The sequence below is a fragment of the Saccopteryx leptura genome, chromosome 3 (assembly GCF_036850995.1).
Source record: "Saccopteryx leptura isolate mSacLep1 chromosome 3, mSacLep1_pri_phased_curated, whole genome shotgun sequence".
NCBI lineage: Eukaryota > Metazoa > Chordata > Mammalia > Chiroptera > Emballonuridae > Saccopteryx > Saccopteryx leptura.
The window spans coordinates 324990298-325016465 of record NC_089505.1 but is presented as its reverse complement, the minus strand read 5'-3'; the positions used below and the strand labels follow the sequence as shown (position 1 = coordinate 325016465).

The following is a 26168-nucleotide window of genomic DNA, read 5'->3' as shown; positions in this document are numbered from 1 at the left end:
GTGAGTAAAAGTAATGACTGAGTAAGAAATCCTCTTATAAGTCTGATGTTTTCCAATTTTTTGTTTTCACAAAATTTAATAAAATTAGTCAAACTGTCAAATCATTAAAAATAATTTCGATGACAGGTCACTGTTTTCAAAGAACTAAAAGCAAATATATTAAGAATTACATTCTCAAATATCAAATATTTTTTTGTGTGTGTGACAGAGACAGAGAGAGGGACAGATAGGGACAGACAGGAAGGAGAGAGATGAGAGGCATCAAGTCTCCTTAGTTGTTAATTGATTGCTTTCTCATATGTGCCTTGACCAGGGGGCTGAAGCAGAGCGAGTGACCCCTAGCTCAAGCCAGCGAATTTTGGGCTCAAAACAGCAACCATGGGGTCATATCCGTGATCCCACACTCAAGCCAGTGACCCTATGCTCAAGTCAGTGAGCCTGCACTCGAGCTGGATGAGTCCACACTCAAGTTGGCAACCTCAGAGTTTCAAACCTGGGTCCTCCACATCCTAGTCCAATGCTCTATCCACTGTGCCACCGCCTGGTCGAGCTCAAATACCAAATATTCTTAACTACAATAGACCATAAGCTGTATGAAACATCCCAACCATAGATGTGTTAAGTGTGAAAAAAATGTGCATTTTAGAATTATTAAAATATGGTACTTTTTTATGGAATAAGTTTTGCAAGAAACACATAGTTTTAATGTCTCTCTCCTCTCACAGAGTAAATAAAAAGAAGTTTTAAGACTACTTAACGTAATACATTCACATATTTAGTAATATGCAGTCCTTTAAATTATATCAAGTGATGCATACTAACATACAAGATTGTCTAGGGCCTGGCTAGTTGGCTCAATGAATAGAGCTTCATACCCAGTGTGCAAATGTCCCAGGTTCGATCCCCAGTCAAGGCATGCATTAGAAGTGACCATCTGCTTATCCTCCCCTCCCACTCCCCCTTCCCTCTCTCTTCCCCTCCCACAGCTAGTGGCTCAATTGGTTCAAGGGTCGGCCTTGGGTGCTGAGGATAGCTTGGTTGATTCAAGCATGGGCCCCAGACAGGGGTTCCTAGGTGGATCTCAGTTGGGGTGCATGTAGGAGAGAGTCTGTCTCCCTATCTGCCCGCTTCTCAATTAAATAAAAAGGAAGGGAGGGAGGGAGGGAGGGAGGGAGGTAAAGAAAGAGGTTTTGCATTATTTTTCAAAATGAGGATATATGAGATCTTTTAAAACAGTAAATTTAAAGTATTACTGGCAACTGTACAGTTACTATTGTTGCTTTTAATGTTTCACAACTTTCTGATCTATCATTCTGAGAATCTCATGCTAGAATCACACAGAATCTCATGCTAAAGATTCAAACTTTCTCAGAATGATATAAAATATGTTTTCCTGGACCCTAGCATGTGTACATACACACACATTATATCCTCCCCATTATGACTGGCACTACCATCCTCAAACTAGAAGAAAAACATCCTGGTTACTTTCTCCCAAATTCCCATAATATGGATTTCACTTTTGACAAAATTAAAGAGGAAATGGTATTTCCTTTAGTCAGCCATTACCACCACTGGAGTGAATTCTCCGTCTATATTAAAAATCATTTAAATAACATAACATGTTCTGAACGGCCAGTCTGAGGTTCATCCCATGAGAGAGAGGATTTCAAGTGAAACCTCAGAAGACTAACATGCCTGCTCAGTGAACCATGAAGCAGAGAGCACATCTGTCAGCCAATACTCAGCTCCAAACGCTCTATCCTTAGGGAGATGTACCTCCCAAAAGCCAGCTCCTGCCCTTACAGGTCCCATTTAAATCACTAGAAGGATGAAGCCCACCTACTTCCTCCTTCCCACTGAAAACATTCCACATTACACTCTGCCTCTGCAAACAACGTTATTCCCATATTACAATAAAAGTACTTTAGAAATAAAAAATAATAGCAAAGACACACTGTACAGACAATGGAATAAGATCATAAAGCTTTATCAGGAAACATTCTTTTAATGTACCACCTAAAAACAAAAACCTCAAAAGTTTATTTTTATAGAAGAGTCAATAATTTACAGACAGGGCTAAATGGACAGGTTTTGTAGCCTCAGTTGTGTCCTCTATACTCACAGCCTCATTGTGAGATTAAGTAAGAATGCAAGTAAAGCACTTCCCACAGTCCTAAATAAATGATACATTTCCACCATTGTTATTGTTAATTTGCAATAGCAGCAAACTGTCTAATCGAAAACCCCACTGATCTTTTCCCCAGAATGACTCCAGGAAGAAATGAACAACACTAATTTAGGGGGCAAGTTTTACCTACCCAGGATCTCAGATGGCTCAAAGGTTTTCTCTTCAATGAATGTGTTGTAGCACTCCAGGGCCGCAAGAAGCATGTCCATCCACTGCACAGCAGCTCTCAGAGGGACCAGCCCTTGCAAATGGGAGAGGGTTGGCTGAGCAAGGATGCCTGACCGCTGATCAAAACCTCCTCCTCCTCCCTCAAATGTGTTTATGAGAAAAGCAGCATCTTTTTTCTTGATAACATCTTTCAGCCATAAAGAAGGGGATTTGTTGCCTGAAAAAAGAAAATATTAAACATACATATAAATAACTGTCACACAATTATAATTATCTAATCACTATGCCTAATTAGAAAGAGTATTCCCCAATAAAAAAAAATACTAAGTCTTTCAAACTAAAAAATGCAGTCAGACCAGAACAAGATTGGCACTACATAATATTTCAAGTATTGCTTTCCATAAAAGTCCCAAAAAAGCTATCTACCAGAGCAGCAAAATTTTAAAATGATACAGGATAATCTTTTCTTATTTTTAACTATAGTACTCACAAGTTGTTTCACTATAATTACTGCCAAGATGTATTTTCATCAAAACCCATTCTCTCCAGTTTCTTTAAATATTATAAAAACAGTTAGACACTGCCTGACCAGTGGTGGTGCAGTGGATAAAACATTGACTTGGAATGCTGAGGTCGTAGGTTCGAAACCATGGGCTTGCCTAGTCAAGGCACATATGGGAGTTGATGCTTCCTGTTCCTCCCCACTTCTCTCTCTCTCTTCCTCTCTCTCACTACTCTCTAAAATAAATGAATAAATAAAACATCTTCTAAAAAAAAAGAAACCCAGGGCTTGCCTGGTCAAGGCACACACAAGGAAGCAACTATGAGCTGATGCTTCCCATACCTTCCCTTTCTCTCTCTCTCTAAAATCAATAAATAAAAATCTTTTTAAACAATCAAATATCCTAAATGTCCTTTCCTTTGCTTCTTTTCTTAAATATTGTTATTTCTTTTTCAATGGAATAATTTAAGAAATAAACACACAAAAAACATTGTGACTCTTTAGTTTCTATCCTGGCTGTGCTACCCTCAGCTGTAGGAACCTGGCCTCTCTTATATCTCAGTTTACTCATCAGTAAATTAAAATAACAGTATCTACCCCTGAGGTTATTACAAAGATTAAATTAATTAAAGGAAGTAATAGTCTAAAAAGTGCTTAGGACAGAATCTACCATATAGTAAGTGTTGTGTTTACTAAGTGAGAGGAGGGGAGATAGTGAGACAGATGCCCACATGCGTCCCTACTGGGATCCATTCGGCAATCTGTCTATGCCCAATGCTCAAATTAACTGAGCTTTTTTAGCACCTGAGGCTGATGCATTCAGCCCAACCACGGTACCTCAGCACTTGGAGCCTACATTTAAACCAATCAAGCCACTGGCTGTGGGAGAGGAAGGGGGGGGAGAAATAGATGGTCACTTCTCTTGTGTGCCCTGACCTGGAATCAAACCAGGGATATACATATGCTGAGCAAACACTCTATCCATTGAGCCAAACAGCCAGGGCCAGTACGTGTTGTGTTTATTAAATAAGAGTCAAATGATCTGCTTGTTAAAGGTATTTTTCTTTTAAGTATGATATTAACCATTTTCTAAATTAAAGGAAAAAAATTGTATTTTGTATTCTCTGATAGGAGAAGCTCTGAAAGGTCAAATCATTTTGAGTGTAATGAAGTCAGTGAAGAACCCAGAACAGTAATGTAATTCTGATGCATTAAGAAACAGTTTTTCTATTGTGTCAAAAAATACCTATTACAGGTTGCATAAGTAAAAGATTAATATGTTTTCAGGTTTGTTTCAGAAAGAAGTATTAAACTGTTCTATTATTTCACTAAGAAAAGAAAAAATAAAACAAAAAAAATGAGTGAAATTAGATATTTAAATTCTACACCAAGTGCCAGCTAAGAGTGATGAAGTATAGAAATAAAGGACAAAAAAAGACAAATCTAGGGAAAGAAGAAGACAAGAGAACATGAATAAGGAGATACCAGCCTGAGAGAGACAGGAAAGAACTTTTGGAGAGCTTGGGACCTTCCCAGCTCTCTACTGCTTCACTATATTTCTCAAGATTGTGGTTGTCTTTCACTCTGGCTTTCTGCACATGTTCCCATTTACTGAGAACATTCAGAAGCCACTGACACATATAGGAACATACCTACACCTGTCATTACGTTCTACTGATCTGGGTGTTGATATGCCCAGGAACCTCCCACTCATAGTGCAGGACCACAGAACATAAGACCTCCGATCTAAAGAGATGCCTAATGCTGTCCCTTAAAAATCATTGGAGAAAAAGAGAGAAAAGGCCCTGGCTGGCTGGCTCTGCAGTATAGTGTCAGTCTGGTGTGTGGAAGTCCCAGGTTCGATTCCCAGTCAGGGCACACAGGAGAAGCGACCCTCTGCTTCTCCAGCCCTCCTCATTCTTGCTCTTGCTCTCTTTCTTGCTCTTTTTCTCTCTCTCTCTCTTCCCCTCCCGTAGGCCATGGCTCAAGTGGTTTGAGCGAGTTAGCCCCGGGCACTGGGAATGGCTCCATGGACTCCGCTTCAGGCCATCAGGTTGTGAGCAGTGGCCCCAGATGGGCAGAGCATTGCCCCCTAGTGGGCTTGCTGGGTGGATCCCGGTGGGAGCGCATGTGGGAGTCTGTCTCTGCCTCCCTGCCTCTCACATAATAAAAAAATAATAATAAAAATAAAAAAGGAAAACAAAAAGAGAGAAGAGAGAGGCAGATGCACTATGGAGGACACAGAGGGTTAAGTCAAGGAATGCTCATTAATTTCATAAAAATTACATGTTGGTATCAGGGCAAAGTTCACCTACTACTTGGCATCCTTAGGTTAACAAAAACAAATCATGAGAGGCAGAGCTCATTTATCTCATTGAAATAGATAAGGTCCCTATTAGAGGCAGTTAAGAATAACAGCAATAGAAATATCTGTGATCAGTCAAGTTGACATCACTAGAAATCACGTGGGCCACAGAGAGCCAGAGGCCCAAATATAAAGTAGGGTTTGCCAAGGCATTCTACTTATGTAATATCTGGGCCTCAGTTTCTTTTAAAAATAATGATAACATGCCCCACCCCTCCATCCATCCACTCTTCACTGACTTTACAGGACTGATGTAAGAATGAGTTACCATATAAAACAAACTTTAACTAAAAGCTGTAAGTAAATATAAAATACTAGTAAATATAATAAACAATTCTCTAAATTAAAAATACAAATATACATTTTGCTATATAAACTAAATTATAGAATAGTAAATATATATAGTTTTATATGCCACATATAAAATATGAATGATATAATGTATACAAAACATAGTGTATAAAATTATAATTTATCAAATAACAAAACATAGAATCCATCTTAAGTTTTAGAAGTACACGACATAATTTTTACCTCTTCATCCACGAAGAAAAATCCCTAAAGTACTCCATCTCATTTTCTAAAGAGAACTGACTCTTTATTATGATTTGCAGTATAAGGTCACCTTTTTTACACAGAAGCACACGCCAGAGAATGTACTGATTCTAGACTAGTACACACTGTGTACTCTAAGGGGTAAGCCGGGGCCTGGGTCTGTCCTGAGGCACAACTTCCCCATGCCAAAGCAACCAAACCTGGGGTTGAACTTATTGTACATAGAACAATAGCTTTATTCCTAAAAAGCTTAGTAATTATTTCAAGTCTGTTATGCACAATTTAATGGTTTAGTGCAATAATTATTGAAAAGCACAGGTTCACTTCTTTCCATTAATATCTGAGATCCATTAATATCTGTGATCTGAGATCATTCAGACTTAGGAGACCAGCAGTTTCTTACTAACTACATATCAAAGTAAAACTTAAATAACTATTAGTAAGACTTATAAATGTTCATTGACTATCATGTTAATAACTGCAATGGTCATCCAACTCTTCTGTATTTTTTAGATGGGATAAAAATGCAAAAATGTGGTAGAATAAAAAAGATGCTGAAAAATTCTGAATTTAATTCCTCTATACTATCTGACTAAATTAAAATAGCATTTTTTCTTTCCTTCTCTAAATCTTTGAGAAATGTATAACCATAATTTATCACTTGTCGTATAATTGAACTGTAATTATTACTGAACATACTTATTTTTTATATTTATTAGAAACGTATTATTTATTACTTTTATCTAAATAATGGAAAGACTACATTTTAAATAAGTATGCATCTCTAAACTACAAGTAAAGCAAAAACCCATCATTTCTAGGGCATAAAGATTACCATACCTGGCAATAAAGGAACGAATTTGTAAAACAGCTCTATGGATTTGTGTCGACATTCTGTCTGGGGCCTCCCACAATGGGCTAAAAGCCACTGGACCACATCCAATAAACACAATGATGCCACAGGTGGAAATCCTCTATATGGAAATAACACATGGTATATAATATACAACCCAATACTTAGCATTTAACTGAACCAAGAGTCTAGAAATCATAAACTCAATTTTGCCACACTGATACAGTAGAAACCTCATTTAAAAAAAGCATTCAATTTGTTTTTAATGTATTATTTGACTACAGTAAAAATACCACAGGTTAAAACAGACCCTTAATGCTGCTTTCCTTAAAAAGTATTTCTTAAAAAAATAGCACAAAGTATTTTCATGTTTTATTTATATTGTATTTTAAAGCAAAGGAGGGTTTAAAATCTAAAGCAATACTCTTCAAATAGTGGTCCCTGGACCAGCAGGCTCAATATTATCTGCAAATGTGGCAGACATGCAAATTGTTGACCCACCTCAGACCTACTGAAACAGATTCTGAAGGCAGGGCACACCAACCAGTGTTTTAACTAAACCTCCAGGTAATTCTGATGCTTTAAAGAGATATAAGTTAATGGTAGAATCTGGAAGAATAAATTTTAAAACAAAGGACATATTAATATCCAGTCTACACGGGTCCGTGCTTTTAGAGAAGAAGCCACCAGTGAACGCTAGAGCTCCCTGCACAGATGCAGAAGGGCGAATGCATGGTACACCGCATCCTGTCTGAGAAGGAGACCTTGTTGGCATGGAAATGAAAGCAAAGACTGGAAACAACTCTTAACCCAACCTTGGTTCTGAGCACCTTTATTTCATAATTCTGTAATTCCACGTCTATCAAAATCCTATTTCAGTATTTCAGTTCTTATATCAATATTTTAAACTTACCAAAATAGTTCATGCATATTGTAGTCAAATAATTCCACATCAAATTGTATCCAAATTAGTACAGGTGAAATAACTCTCACTTATAAAACTAATTTTCAAATTGTACCCACTGTCATAACCAAGATAAAATTTATATCCTAATCCAAGCATCTTCAAGCATAAAGCTTTTTAATGTTTTTGGAAAACTGACTATTCATTCTTCCACACACTACTTATTTAAAAAACTAATTATTCATATTTCTATACATTCTTCCCAGGTTCTCCTTTACTGACTGAGAAAGTAATGGAGAATGAAGAAATATCACCTACCGTGGCAAACGTCGTTTTTTTGCTTTGTTTAAAGAAATGTGCTTCTTTTCAATGATACGCCTTAGGTGATCAATGGCATCACGACACTGTTGAATTGTACCTATTCTCAAGTAAAAAAGTATATTTCCAAAGAATAGATATATAGTTGATTATTATTAATAAATTAGTATTATAATTTTATTGGTCTAGTTTTAAATTAGAGGTAATTTTACAATAAAGTTAAGTTTCTTTTCATCCCTCAGAATGTAAATTTAAACAAATGATTTACAATGCATGCTCAAAACCAAAAAACAAAACCCATATTTAAGAATGCAAGATAGTATGGTACATACTCACACATACAGCAATACCATACCTAACTAGAAACTGCCCCACCAGCCCTTTAGCCAACCAAAGCATAGCCTCAGGTAATGATTTGAGATGGAAGAGGCTTTGGATACCTTACAAAACCCACAAAATCATGAAAGAGCCTGTGTACCTCAATTTAAGGCTTTTATTTAAGGGGAATGATTTTCTTAACCTCCCCTTTTTCTAATGTAGGTTAAACTATATATTACTGCTTAATAATATGACCACTGTTCGGCCTAGCGTGCGGAGGACCCGGGTTCGATTCCCGGCCAGGGCACACAGGAGAAGCGCCAATTTGCTTCTCCACCCCTCTGCCGCGCTTTCCTCTCTCTCTCTTCCCCTCCCGCAGCCAAGGCTCCATTGGAGCAAAGATGGCCCAGGCGCTGGGGATGGCTCTGTGGCCTCTGCCTCAGGCGCTAGAGTGGCTCTGGTCGCAACATGGCGACGCCCAGGATGGGCAGAGCATCGCCCCCTGGTGGGCAGAGCGTCGCCCCATGGTGGGCATGCCGGGTGGATCCCGGTCGGGCGCATGCGGGAGTCTATCTGACTGTCTCTCCCTGTTTCCAGCTTCAGAAAAATGAAAAAAAAATAATAATAATAATAATATGACCACTGTAGAAGATCAGAAATAGTGAAAACATCCACAGATGACTGGGATCTTACATGACTTATTTTAAGCTCTGTTACCAAGAAAAGTTTCCTTTCTATGCTTTTTAAACATGGTAGTGATTTTTAAGAGAGTAAAGTTTCAATGGTTGAAAAAGTTAACGTACATAGCACAGACTAAATTTTAGCAATTTTGCCCAACGTAGGCTATGAATATGAAGGATAATAGAGCTCAATCTGTCCTTTAAAAAAATTAAACAGAAACTAAAATCTGGATAAATGAAAGAGACATCTGCCACCACACAACTATGTGACCTAGATCACTTGCTTACATTCTCTGAGCTCCTGTGTCCTGACGAGTGTGGAGACTAAATGGGGAGATCTCTAAGAAATCTTCTAGTTCAAATATTTCATGATGTTTCTAACAGCTTCTGGACAAAATTTAACTGTACAGACTATCATTTATTATTCTCTTAACTACTTTATCCTATTCCTGACTTAATTTTTTTTTTATTTCTTAATTATGGTCAAAATAGCTTCATCACATTCTTGTAATGAGACCTATGTTCTACTTTCTAAATTGTCATTAGTGATTTCAGAGATATTGACCACATCTCAGTGCTTATTACATCAGCTTTCTTTACATTGTACAATCCGTCTGTACACTTCCACATTTTGTGTCATCACAGCAACTGGCTGGCTTCATTGGAACTCATAATAAAATTTCCCACCTGCCTGGTGGTATCTCTGACTAACTGGGGTTAACCTCAGTGCTCACCAGGGGTACAAAGTGAGTCTTAGAGAAGAAGAGCATGGTAGACTCTTCTACAAACTGGAACTGAGGCACTGGAAGGGTATATTTCCTTTCCATATATATCACTCTAAATGGAAGACATGAGAAAAGCACATTACCTTGTGACAGAAGCAGCTGGGGCTTAACCCCTGGGTGAAAAGGCTCTTAAGATTTGTAAGGCAAACAGAATTGGCATGTTTAGAGACGCTCAAATAAGACCTACCAAAGGATTTCTCATCTGTATGTGCTAAGGCCAGACTTTCCATATATGTGACCAAGGCTTCCAAAACAAACTGGTCGACCAGAGATTCTTCTTCTCTGTAAAATACAGAATACTGATTCTCAGGTAAGAAAACAATAAAGCAGAAATGAGGACAAAAAAAGTAGTTATTAAACAATATATACATTAAATTTGTTTTTAAAAATGGCTCAAATGTTATAAAACATAAAACAAACTAAAATACTTGTCAAAGAAGAGAACTTCCTCAAGAGCAGACCTGAGACCATATAAACCAAAAGAGGCAGCACTGGCTTTTTCTCTGCAAGCAAGTACCCCTCCCTCCTCTTATATCCGCAATAACTCATAGCACATAACCTTAGAACTGCTGTTCTGACCACACTTCCACACATATTTTAATTTTTATATTTAATTTATTTTTTATTTTATTTTTATTTCTGAAGTGAGAAGCAGGGAGGCAGAGAGACAGACTCCTGCATGCGCCCCACCAGGATCCACCCAGCATGCCCACTAGGGGACGATGCTCTGCCCATCAGAGGTGTTGCTCCATTGCAACTGGAGCCATTCTAGCACCTGAGGCGGAGGCCATGGAGCCGTCCTCAGTGCCTGGACCAACTTGCTCCAGTGGAGCCTTGGCTGAGGGAGGGGGAGAGAGAGATAGAGAAAAAGAAGAAGGGGAAGCATGGAGAAGCAGATGGGTGTTTACCCTGTATGCCCTGGCTGGGAATCGAACCTGGGACTTCCACAGTTGGGCTGACACTCTACCAATGAGCCAACCAGCCAGGGCTAATTTATTTTTAAATTAAAAATTTTTATTTTTAATTTATTGTTGACATGTTTTCAAGTACCCCACTCAATATACCACACATATCATTAAAATTAAATGTAAGATCTGATACCACATCCATATTCTTTTAAAACAAAGGAGTTTTAAAAGCTCTCAACCTATCCAAAAATAACTCAACACCAAGAGTTAACTCGAAGCCTTTTACAAGTAAATAATTAATTTGATCAGCAATGTCTGTGGACCACTAACTTATATGCAGTGAACTCATAGGATGGTCAGGGACATAAGCCAGCTAGCTCTCTCACTGAAAAATATATTCCTTAATAACACAGGACAGTAAATGAGTTTAAAATGACATGTATGCATTAAGTCTCATAGGAGTTCAGCAAAAACTAAGAGTAAAAGTTCCAGTTGTGTGAACAAGTGCTGGGTCAGGAGCACTCTCCTGGAACAAACAAAACCAGAGAGTGGTGCTGGAGAGTGGGGAGACTTACAAGAATTACAGACTGGTATTTGGTTTGGCAGAAATATCATCTATATTTGTTTTTTAATTTTAATCCCCGTAGGGGCAGGACCTCTCAGGGTTCCACAAGGTATGCATCTACCCCAGCATTGAATACCCAAACCTGACAATGCAAATAAAGGATATTACCAATAAATGAGTAGTATGGGCAAAGACATGGAGTGCAAGATGAAAAACCCAGGAGTCAGCAAGCAAACTAGCAAAGCTTTTTTGGAAAAGGATGATAATTTGTGATGAGACTGCAGAAGTTGGAGTTGAAATGTGCCTTCAAAGGTCAGACTAAGTACAAGTGTTTTTATCTTAGACATCATACTCAGTTCAAGAAGATAGGTAGAGTAATGATATGACAAAATGATCTTCTCAAACTGGGCTCTCCAAAGGTGTGCAAAACAGTTCATTATCATGCAGAAGGGAAATATTAGAATATGTTTTCACGTTTAAGATCACAAAGAAATTTATCTTTCGGGTGCTTTTCCTCAGAGTCACTTAGAATGTGGTCAAACTTTAAGAGAAAAGGTAAAAGAGCAAACAAGAAGTAAAGGGAACATCCGAGAGGAATGTTAAGAAGATTCAGGCAAGAAAGTCAAGAAGAGACCCGAAAGATCCTGACCAGGCAGTGGCGCAGTGGATAGAGCATTGGACTGGGATGTGGAAGGACCCAGGTTCGAGACCCCGAGGTTGCCAGCTTGAACGCGGGCTCATCTGGTTTGAGCAGAGCTCACCAGCTTGGACCCAAGGTCGATGGCTCCAGCAAGGAGTTACTCTGTCTGCTGAAGGCCCCCGGTCAAGGCACATATGAGAAAGCAATCAATGAACAACTAAGGTGTTGCAACGAAAAACTGATGATTGATGCTTCTCATCTCTCTCCATTCCTGTCTGTCCCTGTCTATCCCTCTCTCTGACTCTCTCTCTGTTCCTGTAAAAAAAAAAAAAAAAAAAAGAGACCCCAAAGAGACTTGCTGACAGCTGTCTCATGCGGATACGATTCTGTGGGTTTTTCAACCTATACAGAACAGCCAGGTGGGCTTAACCTAAATTCTTCTGTTTGGGAATTTGGCTTACCTACCTACCACACCTACAATAACCGTGTACTTAGAAGTTTTTCTCCTGTTTATGTTGAGCCTGGATCAGCTGACAGTGCTAATTTATCCAACAAGAGAATACTGCTGTGACCTGCCCCTGGTAAACAGGGGAAGACACTGGGAACTGAGAAGCAGTAATTCAAGGGTAGTTCAGGCCCGCTGATGACATTTCTCCCAGACACCAGTTGCCGGCCTACTTCACACTATTTCTGGACAGCTATGCTTCCCAGGACTATTGAAGGATCTTGTCAGTGTACTGTAATTCCTTGGAATGGGCTCCTGAAATCTCTCAAAAAAGTTGAAGCCAGTTTCCATTCAGCAGAGAATCTCCCAGGATCCTTCACCTAACAGTGAAAACACAGTCACATACTTACACAAGTGTCTATGCTCACTGCTTTCCAAAACTCAAATGTATATAGCCTTTAGGGTACATATAAAAATAGTGGGGGGGGGAAAAGAGCAAGGAAATAAGCAACATAAAAGTCAGCACAAGCCTGACCAGGCAGTGGCGCAGTGGAGCATTGGACTGGGATGTGGAGGACAAAGGTTCGAGACCCCGAGGTCGCCAGCTTGAGCGCAGGCTCATCTGGTTTGAGCAAAGCTCAGCAGCTTGGACCCAAGGTCGCTGGCTTGAGCAAGAGGTTACTCGGTCTGCTGAAGGCCCACGCTCAAGGCACATATGAGAAAGCAATCAATGAACTACTAAAATGCTGCAGTGAAGAACTGATGCTTCTCATCTATCTCCCTTTCAGTTTACCCTCTAAAAAAAAAAGGAATTAAATTACTTTAAAAAAGAAAATGTTGCACTCCTTGATACAATGTCCCTTTTATCATTATAAAATATCTGTGTTTGTCTTTTGTTACCTTTGTTGTCTTGAAGTCAGTATTGTCAGATATGAGTATGGTTACATTTGCTTCTCTCTGAGTATTTGCTTGGAGAATCATTTTCTGCCTTTCACTTTGAGTCTACTTCTGTACTTTCAGCCTAGTTGTGTTTCTTGAAGGCAGCATATGGTTGTGTTTTGCTTTTTGATCCATTCTATTCTGTGCCTTTTTATTAGTGGGTTCAGTTCATTAGGATAATTATAGACACTTAAGGATTTCATATAGTCGTTGAATGTTTTGTTTTCTGGTAGCTTTGTGTGTCATTGGTTCTTTTCATTTGTGTTTCTGTCATTTTTATTGTTGTTGGTGGTGGGGTGATAATCCATACTTCCATTTGGTTTTTTTCTTATTTTAAGCTGTGTGTTTCAATACTGGCTTTTTTGTGGTTTGTTAGCATTAGGCTATTAAGAGAAAAATTATCATTTATACAGGAGTCCTTTGTCTTATGAGAATTTCTGTATTCCATCCTCTGTTACTACTGCAGATCTTTATACTCTCCCCTCTTATGTTATTGTGGTCACAGATTATCCTTGTTTTTATTGTGACCTTGTTGGAGCTTTTACTTGTAGTTTTGATTTGTTTTGTTCTTTGCATCCAGTAGAATAACCCCCTAAGTATTTCTTGCAGTGGGGGTTTTCTGGTGATAAGTTTACTCAGCTTCTGTATATCTGCAAAAGTTTTTATTTCTCCTTAATATTTGAAGGATAACTTTGGTGGATATAGTATTCTTGGCTGGTAATTCCTCTCTTTCACTTTGGGTCCACTCTTTGCTAGCCTGTCGAGTTTCTTCTGAGAAGTATGATGATAACCTTCTGGGCCTTCCTTCATATGTTATGTTCTTCTTTTCACTAGATACCTTGAGGATTCTTTCTTTGTCATTAATTTTTACCACTTTTATTACATGTGTCTTGGAGAAGGCCTGTTTGGGTTAAAATAACTAGGCTTTCTGTTTGCTTTTTCTATTGGAGGATGTAACTCTTTCCATAGACTTGGGAAGTTCTCATTAGTTATTTGAGGGCTTTCCTGATCAAGGCACATATGAAAAGCAACTACTATGCTTCCCACTCCTTCCCCCACCTATCCTATAAAATCAATAAATAAAATATTTTTTAAAAAATATTCATTTGATAGGATCCCCATCCCCTTTATCCTCTCTTCTTCCTCTAATATACCCATTATTCCTATGTTTTTTTTCTGATGGAGTCAGACAATACTCGTGGAGCTCTATCATTTTTTAAAATTCTTGAGTTGCTCTCCTCTCAGTGACATCAAGGAAAGATAGCAAGAGATGCTACAGAGGGAAGAAAAGAGGCACTCATACAACTTTAACAACAACAACAAAAGCAATCTGATTAAAAAACAGGCAGAAGACATAGAGACATTTCTCCAAAGAGGACACACATCACCAATAGACATGTGAAAAGATGTCAACTTTCCGGCCCTGGCCGGTTGACTCAGTGGTAGAGCGTCGGCCTGGCGTGCAGGGGTCCCGGGTTCGATTCCCGGCCAGGGCACACAAGAGAAGCGCCCATCTGCTTCTCCACCCCTCCCCCTCTCCTTCCTCTCTGTCTCTGTCTTCCCCTCCCGCAGCCGAGGCTCCACTGGAGCAAAGATGGCCCGGGCGCTGGGGCTGGCTCCTTGGCCTCTGCCCCAGGCGACAGAGCGACACCCCGGAGGGGCAGAGCGTTGCCCCCTGGTGGGCGTGCCGGGTGGATCCCGGTTGGGCACATGCGGGAGTCTATCTGACTGTCTCTCTCCGTTTCTAGCTTCAGAAAAATACAAAAAAAAAAAAAAAAAAGATGTCAACTTTCCTAATCAGCAGAGAAATGCAAATTAAAATCACAATGAGATATTACCTTACACTTGTCAGAAAAGCTATCATCAATAAAGCAACAGATAAGTGTAGTTGAGATCCTGTGAAAAGGGAACCTTCTTGAAATGCTGCTGTGGTAAATTAAATTAGCCCAGCCACTCTAAAAAATTGTATGGTGGTTCCCAAAAATTAAAACTAGAACCACCACATTAGCCAGAAATTCAACTCTAGGGTATTTATCTGAAGAAATCCAAAAACTAATACTGTACTCATGGCAAAATTATTTACTTTCTTTAAGATATGGAAGCAAACTAAGTGTCCATCAAGAGCGGAATGGATGAAGAACGTGTGGTACATGTATAGAATAAAATATTCCTCATACACAAAAAGGAACGAAATCTTACCATTTATAACAACATGCATAGACCTAGAGGGTATTATGCTTAGTGAAATAAGTAAGACAAAAAAAAACAAACTATCCTGGCCAGTTGGCTCAGTGGTAGAGTGTCAGCCAGCATGTGGAAGTTGCAGGTTCAATTCCTGGTCAGGGCACACAGGAGAAGCATCCATCTGCTTCTCCACTCCACCCCCTCTCTTTCCTCTCTATCCCTCTCTTTATCTCCCTCAGCCAAGGCTCCACTGGAGCAAAGTTGGCCCAGGTGCTGAGGATAGCTCCATGGCCTCTGCCTCAGGTGCTAGAATGGCTCTGGCCACAACGGAGCAGCGCTCCAGATGGGCATAGCATCACCCCCTGGTGGGCATGCCGGGTGCATCCCAGTTGTGCACATGCGGGAGTCTTGGCTGCCTCTCTGCTTCTAACTTCAGAAAAATCCAAAAAGAAGAAAAAAACACACACACAATACTATGTACTTTCACTTATATGTGGAATCCAAAAACCAAAATAAGCAAATAAAACAGTAACAAACTCATAGATACAGAGAACCAAGCAGAGTTTGACATATGGGAGGGGGAGTAGGGGAGTGGTGGAATAGGTAAAAAGATGAAAGGAGTTTAAAAGTACCAATTGTCAGTTATTCAAATAAACATGGATATGTAAGAATAGTCCTGACACCTTCTGTTATATATGTGGCTGTTACACACTTCAACATCAAAGGCGCAATATTTCATCATTTGTGACACGTGCATATATTGCCTATTTTTAAGTTCCCCTTGGCGATCAAGACAAGAATTGACCTCCTCATATTGTGTGTCATAATTGTGAGGAAATGCTTCGTGACTGGACAAAAGGAAAACGCAAAGGAATGCCTTTTGGTATTCCCATGGTTTGGCGTGAACCTAAGGACCACAGCAGTGACTGTTATTTCTGTCTGATCCATACAAAGGGCATGGGCAAGAAAAAACAGCATATGATCGCATATCCTAATATTCCTTCAGCAATACGACCTATCCCACATTCTGAGACACTCCTGGTTCCAGTTTTCAACGGTTTTATTTCTTCTAAGGACAAAGAAAGTGAACATGGTGATCAAGTGTATTTTGATAAGATGCATGAGGAAATGGTTGTAGAATCTGAAGGGTCTTCTGATGCCAAGCAGTCATTAACCCCTCAGCAGTTTAGCCAACTCAAATTGAATGACCTAGTAAGGGACTTGGGCCTATCAAAGAAATCAGCTGAATTATTAGCCTCCAGGCTTCAAGAAAAGAATGTACTTCACTGGTCAGCTAAAGTATCTCATTTCAGGAAGCGTGAACAAATTTTTGTGGAATTTCTTTCCAAAGACAAACACTTTGTTTACTGTCATGATATCAGTAGTCTTCTCAGCCAGCTAGGTGTTACCACTTACAGTCCAACAGAATGGTGGCTATTTCTTGACAGCTCTAAACAGAGTCTGAAATGTGTTCTCCTACACAACAGTAATATTTATGCAGTGGTTACAGTTGGTTATTCAACTCATCTGCAAGAAGATTATAATGACATAAAAACTGTCCTTGACTTTCTGAAGTATGAGGAGCATAACTGGATCATTTTTGTGGATGTTAAAATGGTAAATTTCCTGCTAGGACAACAGAGAGGTTTCACAAAGTGTTTGTGGGACAGCCGAGCTTGGGAGAAACACTAGACACAGTAGGAGTGGCCGAAATGTGAAGCTCTGGAAGTAGGGATGCAAAATATTGTGAATGAACCTGTAGTTAATTGAGACAAGATCATTTTCCCCCCACTTCACATCAAACTTGGCTTAATGAAGCAGTTTGTACAGGTTTTGAATAGAGAAAGTGAATGCTTTCAACGTATTATTTCTGCTTTTCCTGCCTTGTCTTTCAAGAAGATAAAAGCAGGTGTATTCAATGGACCTCAAATTCGATCCCTCATACGTAATGAAGAATTTGCCAGGGAGATGAATAAGGAGGAGAAAGCAGCATGGCAGTCTTTTGTGGCAGTTACAAAGAACTTCTTGGCAACAAAAAAGCAGAAAACTATGAACTTCTGGTTCAAAGGATGCTGCTGGCTTTGCACGACATTGGATGTAACATGAGCATTAAGATTCACTTCCTGAACAGTCACCTTGATAAGTTTCCTGAAAATCTTGGAGCTGTTAGTGATGAGACTACTGCTGGAGCATCAGACGAGATTGTCCTCAACAAGTACACAAATGCAAGAGCTACAAATGCAAATTTTTGCCTGAATAGAATTTAATTATGTTTTGTGCAAATTTTATGATTAAAATAAGTGTTTTAATATGTTTTATTTTGAAATTGTAGACAAATTCTGATGCAGTCATATCTTTTAGTGTATTAGTGTATTTACTGCATTATATAAATTATTATATTCTCACAAAGATGATGCCCAGGAAGACATTCTACTTCATTATGTTAAACTAAATGTTGAAAATTTTACAATAAATGAAAACCTAAAATCTTGGATTGCAAAACAACTGTAGCTTACAGAGAAAAACTAATGTCAGATTAGGTAAGAACAAGTGTTTTTGTGGATGCAACAAAAATTTTGTTCCCCAGTGTTATTGTAGCTTTGTAGTATAATTTGAAATCAGGGAGTATGATACCTCCAGCTTTGTTCTTTTTTTCTCAAAATTTCTTTGGCTATTCAGGATATTTAGTGGTTCAATACAAATTTAATGATCTTTTTGTGCTGTATCTTTAAAAAATGCCATTGAGATTTAGATGGGGATTGCATTGCATCTGCATATTGCTTTGGGCAATATGGCCACTTCAACTATGTTGACTCTTCCAACCCATGAACATGGGTATCATTCCATATCTCTTCATCTTCTTCATTTTCTTTCAGCAACATCCTGTAGTTTTCAATGAATAGGTCCTTCATATCCTTGTTAAGTTTATTAACAGGTATTTTATTCTTTTTATTGCTATTACAAATGAATTTTTTCTTTGAAATTTCATTGTTAGTATATAAGAACACAACAGATTTTTACACAGTGATTTTGTATCCTTTAACTTTACTGTATTCCTTTACTCTAATAGATTTTTCTCTGTGTGTGTGTATGGTTTTTAGGGTTTTATTTAAAAAGAATTATGCCATCCGCAAAAATTATTACTTTACTTCTTTCTCAATTTGGATGCCTTTTATTTGTTTTTCTCACCTGGCTGCTCTTGCTAGGACTTCCGGCAGTATGATGAAAATCAGTGGTAAAAGTGAGTATCATTGCCTGTTCCTGACTTTAAAGAAAAAACTTTGGTTTTTTTTGCCACTGAGTATGGTATTAAATGAAGGTTTGTCATATAAGGCACATATTTTTAATAAGTAATGCTAAGTTAATATACAAAATAACACAATTATTACTTTAGGTCAAGGACTAATTATCTTTTCTTGTAATTTTGCAACAGCTCCTTCTTTGGCTATCAGTCTTGTCCCACTCCATTTAACTATTTGCAGATGAATTTTAGGAGGGAATTTAACCATGCTGCTCTCTGTTCCCATTACTCCATGGACTAGTTGTCACTAGAGGTGACTTATTTTTCTTAAGTCAACAGACAAAGGCTCCTGGCCAGCTTTACTATGCTCCTTTCCACAGTTCAAACTCCACAGTCTATATAAATATATAATGTCTTTATCTCCTTATATACCATCATCCTATTTCATATCTGAAATGTTCTAGCTTATTTCCATTCACCCTTTAAGTCCCAAGTATAAATGCTATAGGAAGCCTTCCCTAACCTACACAAACTGGGTTAGATACAAGTCTTCTGGTACTCCAGAAGACCCTGTACAATGCCGTTTGCTGCATTTCCAAGACCGCTTTGACTGTATGCATTTCTTAGCAGTTTCTGAGTTTTTTTACTACAAAATGCATATTACAGTAATTCATTTTTTTAATCCCTAGAAAATAGCACAGCATCTAGCACACACTTACTAATCACTTAATATATGAATACATAGACACATAACTACAAAGTCACTTTTCCAAATCACTACAGATAATTTAAAGAACTTTTTTATACTCTCTCCTGGCATTTGGCTTACTTACCTGAATTCCCTGTAGATATTATTAAAAGCAAGTGATGCTCCCAGCCTCTTGAAAGCATTGGGGTGAAGTGCAAAGCTGTACAGTCGCTTAAAAACTGATTTGGTGTTTACTGAACTTTTCTCCTGCTGCTGTGGTGTTGTCTGTTTAATGGACCATTTGAGAAATTCTCGAATACACCGACCACAAAAATCTCTCAAAGTACTGTCAATGGGATCCACAATTCCATCCTAAAATAGCATAAAATGACAACTGAATAGCCTGGTCTGCCTCTAAGAACAATTAGGGTATGTTATAAAAATTCATTCACAGAACTAATCAAGAAAAAGTAAACATTAGAATACCAATCTGTATAGAGTCTACACTCTAATAATTTCCTTTAATAATATATAACTTTAGTTTATATATACATACTTTCTTTTAAACAATAATAACACTTTTTTAAAAACAAATTTAGAAACTGAAAAACCTATTAAAAAAGAACACTTTAATTAGTAACAACAAAGCAGTCTTTCCCTCAAGAAACACAATGGCCATATCCTAGGAATTTTTTTGTTGACTGGATATTGTAACAGTATGTGGAATACTTTATTTATTGAGGTTAATGAGAATAAGCCCCTTGCAAGTTCCAAAGAAATTATACTGCTACATAAAGAAAAATCACATGGCAATGTAGTTCTGAAAATATACTTTCTATAAGAACAGTCTTTGTAAAAATATAGTCTTTAAATGGCTGAAAAGACAGCTAAGAAAATTTGAATGCTTGTTTCCTTCTAGGCATTATTTCCTTCCAGATTTATATAAAAAAATTAATTTTAACTTGAAAAAGTATAATGAACACTTAAATAAAGGAGTGCTTTCTGCCTAACATCCTCAGTCATTTGCTACACACAAATCTTTGATTACAATGTTAATTAGAATTCAAGAAGGTAGGAATCTATGGATATGTGAAGAGGTATTATTTACTGCTTCTCAGAGCACAGTATGTGTTCACATTAGGAAATTAGCAATTCTTACTAGAAAACGGACAGATGCTCTTTCACTTGAATGCTGTACTACCAACTTCACATTTACTCCTTTACCTTTTCTTTACTCAACTATCTAATTTTGGCCTGACTGGTGGTGGTGCAGTGGATAAAGCGTTGAGCTGGAACACTGAGGTCGCCAGTTCAAAACTCTATGGGAGTTGATGCTTCTTGCACCTCCCCCACTTCTTTCTCTCTTCTCTCTAAAATGAATAAAACCTTTATAAAAAATTTAAAAAAGAAACAATGTCATTTTACGTTATCATTATCTTACCTCATTTCTTTCTAAGGCCCTTACTTAAGCTAATTTCAAAGTTCAAAGGGAAAAGAAATAGCTAAGACAGAAACTTCAGAATACAAACATTGAAATAAATAGATCTGAATGCACATAAGACAGAAGTTAAATTTAATGTGCTTACATGCAACTCAATATAGACAAAGCTATTCTATGATATGAGTGGTGATCTCTAGGTCAAAGGTGATCTCTATATTGAACTTCATGGAAATGGAATCATTCTGTACCTACTCTTTTGTGTCCAACTTCTCTACTGAACAATTTTTATGAGATTCATACAGGTGTTACATGTGTCACTAGTTCACTTTTTAAATATTGCAGTGTAGAATGAATATAGCACAGTTTATATATACATTATCCTATTATTTTCAGTTTGTATCTTATTATGAATAAAGCTGCTTTAAACTTAAAAAAAAGTCTTTATTATAGGCAAGATTCAATGGTAGATACTACAGAGATATAAACCATAAATATAATTATGCCACTATCCAAATAAAAATGTTCAGTAACTCCCCATCCAATCTGGGTCACTATGAGAGTGAAAAGAATTCTATTAATAATTAGATACACAACAAGCAAAATCAGGACTGCCCAAGGCAAACTGGAATATATGGTCACTCTACCCACAATGTTCTGCTAGTTGGCCCCAACATACCTTACCTTCCCAGCCCCACTTCACATAATGCTCCCAGGCAAGCAAAACTCAAACCAGACCTAATTCGTCACAAATACACCAAGCACCCAATGACTTTATTTCCTGTCTGGATGCCCTTGTCAAATTCCATATATATATATATATATATATATATATATATATATATATATCCATCCCACATAGGTAGAATATAAAACTGAAACTCATGGACATAGATAAAAGTGAAGTGACTGACAGGGGTAGGGAGTGGGACGGAGAGGAATAAAGAGAGACAAATATACAGTGACAGAAAATGATTTAACTTTAGGTGATGGGCACACAATGTAATCTACAGTACAAATGCTACAGAGATGTTCACCTGAACACTGTACTGTCATTGACCAATGTCACGCCATTAAATTTAAATTCAAAATTTAAAAATGCAAAACAAATTTTAAACACATAGATTCAAATTGGAATCAAACTCTAAAAACAAGCAATTAAAGGACTTTGTTTGGACAAACTCAGTTTAACTGGGGCTTTTGATTCCAAAGTCAATATATGGCCAAACAATACTTATAGGCTAAAATAATAGAAAAAAATCAAATAAGATGACATTTAATGAATCAAATGTAAAGTTATTTACACCAGTTCAGAAAATTATAATAAAATGTCAAAAGATACTAAGGTTTTAGATGACCTCATTTTTCTGCCTTTAGTGAGAACCTGTGACCAAATCCTAATGATTCTCCCTCTACAGTCTCATCATAATATTATGTAAATGGTTTCTAGGGTCCTTTAGTTGCTGAATCTGAATGCAGGAGAAAACTGGCTAAGCATAAAAAACTTCTTTTGCCTGACCAGGCAGTGGCACAGTAGATAGAGTGTCGGATTGGGATGCGAAAGACCCAGGTTCGAGACCCCAAGGTCTCCAACTTGAGCACAGGCTCGTCTGGTTGGAGCAAAAGCTCACTGGCTTGAGCCCAACGTCGCTGGCTCAAGCAAGGGGTTACTCAGTCTGCTGAAGGCCCACGGTCAAGGCACATATGAGAAAGCAATCAATGAACAGCTAAGGTGTTGCAACACGCAACGAAAAACTAATGATTGATGCTTTTCATCTCTCCGTTCCTGTCTGTCTGTCCCTGTTTATCTCTCGTTGTGACTCTCTATGTAAAAAATAAAACAAAATAAAAAAAAACCCTTTTATTCTCCATTTAATTATTGTACTATAAGTATTTTTTTAAAAAAAGGGTATTGCAATTCTGATAAAAAACATTCTTATTTATTCCTTCCCTGCTCAACCCTGCACCACCACCTTAATATAGATGAAGTTTGTCAAATTTGTAACTATTCTCTCAAAAATCAGAAAACCAATTAAACTGTGAATATTTGCTTGCAGATATTTAAAAATATCACTTAAGGCCCTGGCCGATTGGCTCAGTGGAAGAGCACAGGCCCAGCGTGTGAATCTCCTGGGTTTGATTCCCAATCAGGGCATACAGGAGAAGCAACCATCTGCTTCTCCACTCCTCTCCCTCTAGCTTCTCTCTCTCCCTTTCTCTTTCTCTCTCTCTTCCCCTCCTGCAGCCATGGCTTAATAAGAGTGAGTTGACACTGGATGCTGAGGATGGCTCCATGGCCTCCACCTCAGGCACTAAGAAGAGCTCGGCCAAGCAACCAAGTAATGCCCCAGATGGGAAGAGCATCGCCCCCAAGTGGGTTTGCTGGGTGGATCCCAGTAGGGGCACATGCGGGAGTCTGTCTCTACCTCCTCTCCTTTCAGTAAATAAAAGAAAAAGTACCACTCAAGCAAATAAATATGGCATCCTGATTATAAAATACCATTTCACCAATTCTCTAAAACAAAAGAAAAAGACAGTATGATCTACCTGTAATTTGATATCTTATTAGGTAACTTAAAGAACTAAATATACATCAAATATACTAGTCAATGAAAATAGCAGGAAAAGAATTAACCATTATTACTCACCAATATTGTTTCCAGTAAGGCGACAGTATCCTGACTTTCAAATTTCTTATTGTTAGTGAACCAGTGAATCAGCTGCATAACTAGTGGTTCATATATTTGTCTTGTCACCTGAAGAAAAAATACCAATTTATTTTCTTCATGTAAAGTAATTTTATAACAATTAGATGTCAACACAAAATTATGCAAAGGTATTCACTGTTTTCCCAAATTATTTTCTAAAGGCTGTTCAAAATTCCAGGAAATAAAAGAGGAATTTTCCCCAAAGGCTGCTACTTATCCTACATTGGATCCTGGTCTCTAGTATCTATCAGTAATTGCAATCTTTGAGTTCCAACAGGCCTTAAGAACACTAGCAATTTGGCAGTAGTCATGAGTGGGTTTTGGTCATATTTTCTGACTCAGAAAACTGACACTGAGGTACTTGGGCCAAACACAACTCTTGTGGTAGATCAATGTTGTTTTCTTCCTACGCCAGTGTTCTTGGTCTATGGTCAACCTCTAAACCTAAAGTGGAAATAAATTGACATTTCAAGGCCTTCAAAAAAAAGTAATTTTACATTAGAAAAGAGTCCATTTAAATGGCAAAGTCAAATTAAGCAGTATTACCATGGTTTTACTAGTTAAACTCTATAATGAACAGGTTCTTTCTATTTTCGCCTTCCAAAAAAGTCCAGCAAAGAAAAATACATTCACTAAAACTCATTGTTACTCTAATTAAGAGGTCAATTTAAGGGTAAATATTGCTGATTTTAAAGACAGTGAGAGGGAAAGAAAGATAGGAAGGTAGAGAGAGATGAGAAGCATCAACTCTTAGTTGCAGCACCTTAGTTGTTCAATGATTGCTTTCTCATATGTGCCTTGACTGGGGGGCTACAGCAGAGCGAGTGACAACCTTGCTCAAGCCAGCTACCTTGGGCTCAAGCAAGCGACCTTGGGCTTTAAGCCAGCGACCTTTGGGGTCAAGCCAGCAACCATGGGGTCATGTCTATAATCCCATGCTCAAGTCAGTGACACCCCCCCCCCCCCCCCCCCCGCTCAAGCCGGCGACCTCGGGGTTTCAAACCTACGTCTTCTGCATCCCAGTCCAATGCTCTATTCACTGCGCCACCACCTGGTCAGCCTATTGCTGTTTTTTTAATATTCATCTTTATTAATTTGATCCTGAACGTGCACTTGCAGTATTATGGATCAGAGACATTATCATTTAACTAAAAAGCATATAATGACTGCATGGTTCCCTACAGTCTGATTCACATACTTATTGTAAAAGAAAGCCAGCATTCAAAATATGTATCACTGGAGAAGACTGATGCAAAAATAAAGAAGAAAAATCTTTACTCTTCGGAGATGAGATGGAAAGAATCCTAAATTCTCACCCTAAATAGTTTCTCCCAGGGCTAGAGGACCCTGTGGTTCTCTTTTCCAATCCAGAGTGTCTTCCAGGCCAGGGCTCTTCTCTTCTAAAGTTAAATACCTAGGGTGTGGGAGACTGTGGATTGACAAAAGTCCTTGCAGTTTAAGACTTAAGCCAAAAAAAAATAAGCTCTTCCCCACAAATCTGATTGTTTGATTAAGCTGCTAAAGGCTATGCTTTTCTCCACACCTACAATCGTGTTAGTTGTGTTTCCACTGGTCCAATCCCTCCTGTCCCTTGAAGAGACTGGAGGCAGTTTTCTTTTACCCTTTGTTTTGTGAAGTTAAGATGTTACATATGGTGGGTATTTCTGCACTGGGGAGAATTATTGGTTTGCTGACTTCGTATCAGAGATCTCTTTGATTTGCAAATGACTTTGCTTTACACTATAAAAATAAAGCTTTTGGGAGTGCAGGCACTTTTAGTAGGCCAAAAGCTACCATATGACCTCCCGATTCCATCCTTTTTCTTTCTGTGTTTATTTCCTAATCCTCCACTGTTCTCACCTGAGACCTGAAAAATTATTTGCCACGCTGGTTTGCGACACCAGGGGAACAGTGCTCATCCTTCTGGAAGTTGAGAGTTTAACCTAGTGGCCTAGTCTGGAATGACCATGTGGTCATCTTAAAATATGGAAGTTATATTCACCTTTTGGATCAGAGCCCTTACATAAACACATGGTTACAGGTTCAATCTCCATATATATATATAAAGAATGAAATGTTTCTGACAAAAGTGAAAGGAAACATTCCCTATCTTTATACTGAGGAGCCCTGAGGAGCCACTGCGCCACCTCACCCGCAGGGGTTGTAAAGTACCAAAAGCTACAAAATCGATATTAATATTTTAAGAGGCTTAAAGAACATTTTATTAATTTGGGTTAAGGTGTACAGAGAAATTTTGTGAATACTCTCTGTACTGTGTGAGTGGCATAAAACCAGGATGGCCCTTGGCATTGTATTGTAAATGCAAAGGGAAGGGAAACATGGATTCCCTGACATTCTACCACACCTGCGGGGAAAGGGGTGAGTGGCTAGCCAGGTGCAGGGAGAGAAAAGCCAAAATAAACCTTTTCTTACAGTAATGAGCCATTTGCGGGCATTTGTCCCCAGAAACTACCTCTCCCATATAAATGCATATAGTTAATGTGTGTGACTCTGGATAAAGAGATGGTGAGTAAACATTAGAAAATATAGGAATGTCTCTTAATATGTAAAGAGACATCTTTCTATCATTGTGTTGATGTGCAAATTTTGTTTTCTCCAAAATGATGTATGGTTTGTAAATTGAACATGGTCCTATCATTTTAAAGGGCATATGACTATAACCAATAGTGGTAAAGGGCACCTAATTGCAATTTTTGCTTCTATACGTCCGCTTGAAAAACTATAAAAACTAAGTAGAACAAATGGCCAGCGC

The 26168-nt window shown here is 38.2% G+C and overlaps 1 protein-coding gene across 2 annotated transcripts in view; it reads right to left on the bottom strand.

Moving 5' to 3' along the window:
• The window catches only part of PRKDC (protein kinase, DNA-activated, catalytic subunit), a 282873-nt gene that overhangs the window by 172013 nt on the left and 84692 nt on the right, over positions 1 to 26168 (bottom strand). For both annotated transcript variants that reach the window (XM_066379091.1, XM_066379092.1), the window contains exons 26-31: positions 23336 to 23443; positions 19395 to 19621; positions 9827 to 9921; positions 7857 to 7956; positions 6622 to 6755; positions 2322 to 2576 (exon numbers count right to left, since the gene is read on the bottom strand). In XM_066379091.1, the coding sequence (XP_066235188.1) occupies positions 2322 to 2576; positions 6622 to 6755; positions 7857 to 7956; positions 9827 to 9921; positions 19395 to 19621; positions 23336 to 23443 (919 nt within the window). The remainder of the gene's footprint in view (positions 1 to 2321; positions 2577 to 6621; positions 6756 to 7856; positions 7957 to 9826; positions 9922 to 19394; positions 19622 to 23335; positions 23444 to 26168) is intronic.